Here is an 8,316-nt window from a genome sequence, read left to right as displayed (position 1 = left end):
ATACTGCGCCGCTCACGAGTCCGTGGGGAAACGGTTGCTCTTTCTTTAGCTGGAGCCAGTCATAAGCTATCAGTGCACTCACAATGAGCTTGTCAACCCAGAGGACATCACAGGAGGTCATTATATAAAACAGTATAACAATATAACAGTCTGACTCACAGTGTCATCTTACAAAGAACACTAAACTCATCACACAGCAACTTAACACTTATCTACAAACATGTACCAATACAAGTTTAAAATGAAAAAAACCCAACTCTTTTAAAGTTTTCCCATAATCCATTCTATCTGAGCGACGCATTCATTGGTGCCTGCCGGGGCACTGCAATGACATCAGCCTCCCTCTGGGCTCCTCTGGTGGACAGAGGCAGCATTGCAGCGCCATCCATCCATCCGTTTTCTATGCCGCTTGTCCTCCAATGAAATGCTTTGTTCAGATGAAATGCATTATGGGAAAACGTTAACATTTCTTTTTTGTCCATTTTAAACTTGCATTGGTACATGTTTGTATATTTTTAGGTCTCCTTTTTGAGTTTGATGAGTTTAGTGTTCTTTGTAGGATGACACCGTATATTGAGTAATGGCCTCCTGCAATTTCCAATGAGTTGACAAACTTGTGAGTTTTTTAATAGCTCAAAAAAGAGCTACCTGGTCCTCACAGACTTGTGCACACAACAATATGCTGTTTTAATCCAGTGCGGCTTATATATGTCCAAATCTGTTTTTTCCTCTAAATTTAGTGGGTGCATCTTTATTTTTTCTTGTCCTCTGTAATCATCCTGAATACAAAATGAATAAGGTGTTGCAACGTCAAGACAAATCAGTTACCATTGTGCTTGGAGGATTCTTTACTTGAGGAAAAGTACCTTCAATATAAAAATAATCTATTAAAAGTACATCAATATGTAAACATTTGGCCCATTTAAAGTTATACACTTGCTGGACACATCATTTGAGGTATTCATATAAAGTATTATGCTGGTGTAGAACTGCACTGGTTGCTTTAATTAGCTCAGCGAGAGAGGCTTACATAATATTAGAAACTAACAGTACAATGCAGTGCAGTGTACACCACAAAACTAAACATATTCATACCACAATTGACCAATATTATCTTTGGAAAGATAGCTTTTTTTGATACGCCTTTGTATTGGATCGTGTTAGAGCAGTGATTCTCAACTGGTGGGTCAGGACACTAAAGTGGGTTGCCGACAGCTGGTAAAAAATGAAATAAAAAAATAAAAAACATTAAATATAATGCTTTTTAAATATTATTTGTATTATTCTTTTATGTATTTATTCTTGATGGTTATTTGTAGAAAATGGATAGATGGATATTTATTCTTTTCATGCATATTTTAAAACCATACTACATTATTTATTTATTCCTTATTTGTTTATTTTGTGAAAACATATTTTTTTGGGGACTGTTCTTCCTTGGTATAAACAAATATTAAGTAAGCATTATTTGTTTTGTATTGAGCATTAAACATGAACGTTATCCTCTTACGGTTCTTAATTCTAATAGTGTTCCCTCGCTCTATCGCGGTTCACCTTTCGTGGATTCGCAGAATTTTTTTTTAGGGCTTTTAAAAATTTTTTTAAATACAGCATATGAACACTGTTACAGGGCAAGCCCGGCCCTGTGAGAAGAACTGCACCGTGGGACGTTGAGTGGCTCTCTTCTCTTTCTCTTGTCTGTCTGCACCGCCCATTGTTTTCTGCGTCCTGATTGGCTAGGGACCGTTGTCAATCAATGTCCTTCGTGCAGCCCTGCCACGTCTCCTGGGTCATCGCTAGCTTGCTAGCTTGTAAATGAATCTTCGGTTTGAAGGCGGAGGACTGCAACAATATGTTTTAACAAGGATCATAAAACGACACAGTACAGGCGCCAGGACAAAGAGGCACGGTCACAGGAGTGAAACACGCGTGAGTCACTTAATCATTTCCTGTGTCTGACCTGTACGTTGATCATTAAAATTCCCACGAAGGTTTGAACATTTTGGCGAGTGTTTAAACAAGAGAGAAATGTGAGAAAATGTTACTGCCTGTCTGAGAAAAGTGTATAAAAGTGTATGGTGAGGGGTTTTACAGCCTTCAAACATATGTAATAATTAGAAAAAATGAAGGCGGCTACATTGCAGGCTTTTTGTGGGCTATTTTGGGAACCCACCCCCCACGATAAATGAGGGAACACGTTACATACATGTATTTATGTGTATTTATGTTTGAAAAGATGCCCTATATATGGGTGTGTTTCTTAATAAAAAATACAAATGCTAGATTTGAAAGTGGATGGTAACTTAATAACCATGGGGAAATGTGGGTACCAGGATGAGACCAGTTGAGAATCCTTGTGTGTGACTGTGTGGGTGCACCTAATGAAGTGTCCAGTGAGTGTATTTACAGCATAATTATTGATGATGATGATGACCTGAGCAGGCAAAATGTATGAAGTTCAAATGAAAATGGGTGAAATGCTCCACTTCAGTAAAAGTAAATTGATTTTGAGCACAAACTACACCATGGTCTGGCAACCAGACCATTTTATAGCCTTCGGCCACTTTCTTGTGTCATTTTTAGCTAAAAGATACACATTCTCAAAATAAAAATTCATTTAACTCAAAAAGTAGCCGTTGTATGGATTATTTTTGGCTTAACGGTAAACAGTGGAAGCAAAGCAACAGCCAAAAATGCACAAAAGGTCTCTGCAAAAACCACATCACAGCTCATCGGAGACCGTTTCGCTTGATAACATGATATTGTCAAATTTAACAGGCTTTTATGAAGATGTAATCCTGTCAGGTTGTGTGAAACCACGCAGGAGACTGTTTCTCTCTCTGTTTTCCAGATGTGCACTCTCAGCTAACTTTCAGTTTAAGCAGGCACTGCTGGCAGTGTGTCACGTCTTACCTCAGCTTTAACGAGGCAGAGTAAAGCAGAAATATGTTTGACAGGCCGACATGGGATGACCCCCGAGGACAGTCCAAGAAATTGTTCGACACTAAACAGAATAGTTTTTGGGTCCGGGCTCTCAGGAACTGGCCTATTGCAGCCTGGGGAGCTTTGCGAGTGAGCGTAAGCCAGGAAAGTGATGTGTTTACTAGGCTGTCTTTTATCTGTGGAAAGAAAGAAGCAAAGACCCTCATAACTGTTTATGGGGTTATATTTCACTGTCTGACATCATGTAAGTGCTGCTACTACACTTGTGTAGGCCCGAATCCTGCTGCAGCGGGGCCAAAAAGGAACTACGAAGCATCATATCTAACTCACGGGGAGAAAAAAAAGCAGATAAAAGTGTGAGAAAAATGAACCATCCAGCCAAGTCAACCAAACCGAGTTCACTAAAATATTGCCTAAAGGGGAACTGGTCTTTGTCCCTCCTGTAGTGTGGGAGCTTGAACAGGTTGCAGGCGCTTGGTCTTCCCGCTTGTGAAGGAAAGGGGGTCCAAAATGGCACCAAAACCAGATCCCTCTGGGTTTTCTGTGTGAGGACAAGGACCTTTCAGTCAAATGTTGTGTACCGTATTTTCCTAACTACAAGGCTACGTTCACATTGCATGGTATGATATGGTATTTTACGATTTTTTTGTTAAAATGCGATTACCAAGAATATGCGACTTGTCTATGCGAACGCAAAGCGTCTGGGAAGTGACGTGCACGCGCACAAGCATAACGTCACACACATTGTTGTGTGTTTACAGAAGTAAAGATTTCTGCAGTGTGTGCGCTCTCCTCAGCGCGTTTGTGGCAATTTCAAAGATTTTGTGCGACTGGAGTCAATATTTTCTTAAAGCAATCCTGCGAGAAGAATTTTGGCTATGGCAGCTTGTGGAGAACTTTCTACTACATCTGTTCCGAGGAGCGTGTGGGTGGATGTCGGAGCCATCCACCCACACATGTCGGTGCTGGGACATTGCTGGGACATTGCCGTGAGCCGCTTCACTGACACTTAAAAAAAATAATTTTCATATAAGAGAAGACAAGAAGAGCTTTTGCCTACATGAGTGAGTACCTTTATCCCAGTTTGGGTAAGCACAGCAAAACACGCCTCTTGATGACGTATAGGTCACATATATGCGACCTGACTGCAGTAGCATCGCATACAAGTCACATATGAGCAAAAAATTCAGAATTGACCTGCAGTGTGAACGTAGCCTTAGTCCCTCCAAAGTATACTGTACGTTGCATCAGTCAAAAAAAAAGAATGCATCATGAAGAGGAAAAAACACACATATCCAATAAGTTGCACTGCACTATAAGTCACATTTACTGGTATTTATGATGGAGCTATCATCATAAGGAGCTTTTTTTTTTTTAGGAGTGGCGCCACTCCTAACAACATTAAATTCACAAGAGAAGAAGAAGGAGCCAGAGGGAGGGGGCAATGTTTACACCAACTAGGAGACAAACGAAAGCCACAGAAGCTGAAGTAAGTTATTTTTTAATGTATGTGGATAAAATAAAAACGTTCCATAAATGTTGGCATGTTGGAGAAGACACCTTTAATACGTGACACCAGTGAACACATGGGCTGCTCACTGTTATGTCGTTGTGTGCTCACCATGAATGCCAATCATGTGCTCCAAGATCAGGACTCTCTCAGCCAGGATCTTCAGGGCTTCCCTGAGCTGCGGCACCGTGTCCCCCTCGAAACCAAACATCGCATTTACTGGGTAAAATGTTCAGTGTGGACATGATACGACACTGAGATGCCTCTTACCTCATTTAAACCTTCACCTCGCTCTCCTTTAGGCCCCGGTGGCCCCTGTGAATACACAGCACAATCATCTCGTTATAGCTGTGTGGTTTTTTTAATTCTATATTGCACAAAAGGTGGACAATATATACACTCACGGCTAAGCCCTGTTCTCCTATTGCACCAGGAGGCCCCTAATGGAGGAACAAAAAAGAGCAAATATTTTAGCGCCCTTTGGTCTTCATCTCACATGCTCCTCTTCAGCAGACCTGCTGTCTTAAATCACTGCTAGCAGAGGACAAGGATCAGCTTTAAAGGCAGAGGCCCATGTACTAGCGAGCTGACTACAGAAGGGACCAGGTATTAGCCAGGCCTGGCCTCGGATGAGAGTAAAGAGGGAAGGATTAGTCATGGACTGGAACAAGCCTTTGAAGACAAGCCGCTCCACCTTTAATGCCTTTAAGATCACATGACGGCGAGGGACACTTTTGACTGTTCATCATTGTTCCGCCATAGTAAAACAAAAATTAGCATTAAAAATGGGTCTCACCCTTTCTCCTGCATCACCTTTAGGTCCAATGTTCCCAGGATTGCCCTGGACGCCTTCCTTGCCCTCGGGTCAGTCAAAAAGAAGAACACATGAGAACACATAAGACAATAATTTTCCGTATTTTATCAGATGAACACCTAGCGCTAGTGACGTGCGGTGAGGTTCATGGCTGGTGAGGCACAGACTCTTTTGGAATTTTTTTTTATGTTAATACAAGTTGCTCATTTTAGGATAACAAAAATAATAAGCATATAATTCACTTATCTTTAAAAAAATGTCTCCAAATACGTCTTAGTCCCATTTATTTAGTTTATTAGCTTGAAACATCTGTGTTCTTACCTTTCATCTGGATATGAAGTACACAGAGCCTTTCCTTCTCTTCATTCATTCATTCATTCAGCAGAGCATAAAAATGTCTTGAATGCATTGACTTTCTGCGAGCTAGAGCTGTTGCTGCCAAAAAAAACAAATGAACAAAAACGCTGGCTTTTCCTCTATGGAAGAATGGCAGTGACAAGCACCTTTCAGCTCACGCACGCCTGACCCCTTCAGGACGTAGCAGTACTCCCGTAAGTGTCTCCAGTGTGACATTTCAATGCATTTCATTGTCTGATTAGCAAGGATAATGATGTCACACTGACATCAGACATTACACAGGCTGTAGAAAGTCATGGTGTATAATAACTGTTTCTGGAACATTCCATTGTTTCAGACATGCTGACAAACAGAAACCGACAAACGGGTGCCATGATCCAACTCAGTGTGCAGCGCTATGGTAGGCAGGGACTCTCGCGGCAGCCTCAATCGATCAGGAAATGTGAAAATTCAGTGATTTTTACTTACAAAAATGTTAAAACGATTGGAATATTACAGAATATACATTTAGAATACAGTCCAACGGACAAATATGAAGATGTGTTTTGTTATCATTATTCGTTTTTTTACATTTTTCATCATGACTTTTGAAGTTCAGCCTCACCTGTTTCCCCTGACTGCACGTCACTGCCTAGCGTCATAATACTCACATCTTGCCCTGGCATGCCTGGAATCCCTGCAGGCCCTGTCGGTCCAGGAGGACCTGTATAGTTGTTCAAAAATAAATGTAATCACTAATCAAGGAGACTTGGTCCCATATTATACTACTTCTCAATAATAAAGGAGGTCACACACGAGTGTATTAGAAGTGTGTTTGGCCAAAATCTAGCCTTGATGGTGGAGTTTAAAAGTTTTTAGTAAGCCCCAATGAGAATACACAGTTTCATGTGTCTGTAGCATTATTGCTGATGAGCTGTGTTTTTCACGTATATCTCTACAGAGTGTGGCTCCAAGAAGCACTATTGGGCACTTTATCCGCTTTTTTATATATACACTGTAAATCCGTACTTGTAATAGATGCCAGATGGAACATTGTTGTATGCGATATAGATCTGGAATTTCCCCTTGTGGGACTAATAAAGGCATATCTTATCTTATCATTAACAAGTGGGACAGACCATTTTAGCCCATTTGCTGTAGAAAAACTAAACTATGTTCAAAACGTATACGGCTCCCACGTCTAGAGTCGACTGACAGAGCTTTTTAAGATGCGTACTGAAGATGTTTACTTGTTCTTACAAAGGTGTCCTCTGTGAAGCGGTGGTCATCTATACGGTGCTGGGTCATCTATCTAGGGTTGTGTCAGAGGTGGTATCATGTCCATGAGGACGGTTTTTCCTCATGATGTCATGAAAAGTTGCAATTTCAAAAGCGAGCGTTTTCGCTCCTCCTCTCTCAAAGGTGAAGCGAACAAGTGAGAGTGATAGATAGATTAGATTTACTCACGTTCGGTGCTCATAACATGTTCTCGAGACACATTTCAATGTTTGAACATCATTTAAAAGTCCATTTGGCGTAAAGGGGACCTTTAACACAATGACGTAAAACTGCATTGTATCGTGTCCATAAATGCTTCATTAGTTTCAATACAAAAGCTGTATCTATTTCTTTGTCTTTACATAGATAATAATGTTAATCTCAAGAGCTTGTGGAGGTAATGCTGTGGCTTAGGGATGTTGTTGTTTGTACCTGGAGGGCCAATGGGGCCAGCTGGACCAGGAGGGCCAGCTGGACGGATGTGGTCTTCCTCTGGAAAAGAAACACAAAAAGACACTTTCAAATACATATTTTAATACTTTAGGAAACATGCAAAAGTGGGTTTCATTCAAATGGAAGACCTCAAACTTGCAGTCTGTTAGCAAATGGGCTATTGAGGAACAGTTAAACCAAACATCGACATCTCATAGAGGTGCCACGGGACAAAAATACAAAATGTGATGACAGGACACCAACCCCTCAGGGCCCTGATGCATGTTTTACAAACCTATTATCACAAAATATGGAATATGCACACAACATTTGTTGCCGATGAAGCTTGCAATGTAGCATTTAAATGTATGTAGTTGTTTTCTTTGTTGTTTTTAAGCCAGCAGTGGCAGAGCAGGTATACTAGCACTCTACACACACACACACACACACACACGCACTCCAATCTAGGTATATCACATTTCATCCCAGGGGAGCTCGCTGGCTATTATCTGTGCAAGCACCTGCACGGATGAGTGACAAAAAAGAACAAAACAACAAAAAAAAAAACAGTCTAATAGTTTCCTTTCCCACACCACCTAAGCATTAAGAGTTTTGCAAACAAATCTGACAAGAGGAAAAGGAAACCTAAAAGTCCGTCATCTCGAAGAGACTCAAGATTTAGGATGATAAGAGATAACATTGAGCAGCACTGTGGCAAGGATTGACAGCGGCAGCAGGATGAGCCAAGGCAGCTCTCATTAAACGGACTATTACAGACACTTAGACATGGTATGTTTTCACATGGGTGGAAGCTGTGCCTCGTTCTCAGCATGTAAGATGTGTGAAAGAAAGCTTGTAAGAGGAAAAAACAACACGGCCACACTCCCACTTGCTTTCCACTTATTAACCATATGCTCACAATCTCAGCCTGCCCCATGTTGAGACAGCGCTGTTACATTATGGCCTCAGTCCACAGAAGAAAAAGGAAGAAGCAGATTTTCCT

General features: G+C 41.0%; 1 protein-coding gene across 4 annotated transcripts in view; it reads right to left on the bottom strand.

Moving 5' to 3' along the window:
* Positions 1–844: 844 nt before the first annotated feature.
* Positions 845–8,316, bottom strand: part of LOC129191104 (collagen alpha-1(XXVI) chain) — a 31,879-nt gene continuing 24,407 nt past the window's right edge. For all 4 annotated transcript variants that reach the window (XM_054794121.1, XM_054794117.1, XM_054794119.1 and 1 more), the window contains 7 exons: positions 7,314–7,373; positions 6,275–6,327; positions 5,250–5,312; positions 4,858–4,893; positions 4,724–4,768; positions 4,565–4,649; positions 845–3,484 (listed from right to left, as the gene is read on the bottom strand). In XM_054794121.1, the coding sequence (XP_054650096.1) occupies positions 3,357–3,484; positions 4,565–4,649; positions 4,724–4,768; positions 4,858–4,893; positions 5,250–5,312; positions 6,275–6,327; positions 7,314–7,373 (470 nt within the window). In that variant the 3' untranslated portion in view covers positions 845–3,356. The remainder of the gene's footprint in view (positions 3,485–4,564; positions 4,650–4,723; positions 4,769–4,857; positions 4,894–5,249; positions 5,313–6,274; positions 6,328–7,313; positions 7,374–8,316) is intronic.

Source organism: Dunckerocampus dactyliophorus, chromosome 12 (genome assembly GCF_027744805.1).
Source record: "Dunckerocampus dactyliophorus isolate RoL2022-P2 chromosome 12, RoL_Ddac_1.1, whole genome shotgun sequence".
Lineage (NCBI taxonomy): Eukaryota > Metazoa > Chordata > Actinopteri > Syngnathiformes > Syngnathidae > Dunckerocampus > Dunckerocampus dactyliophorus.
Note: the sequence above shows the minus strand (reverse complement) of the source record. Positions and strands in the feature narration are given on the sequence as shown.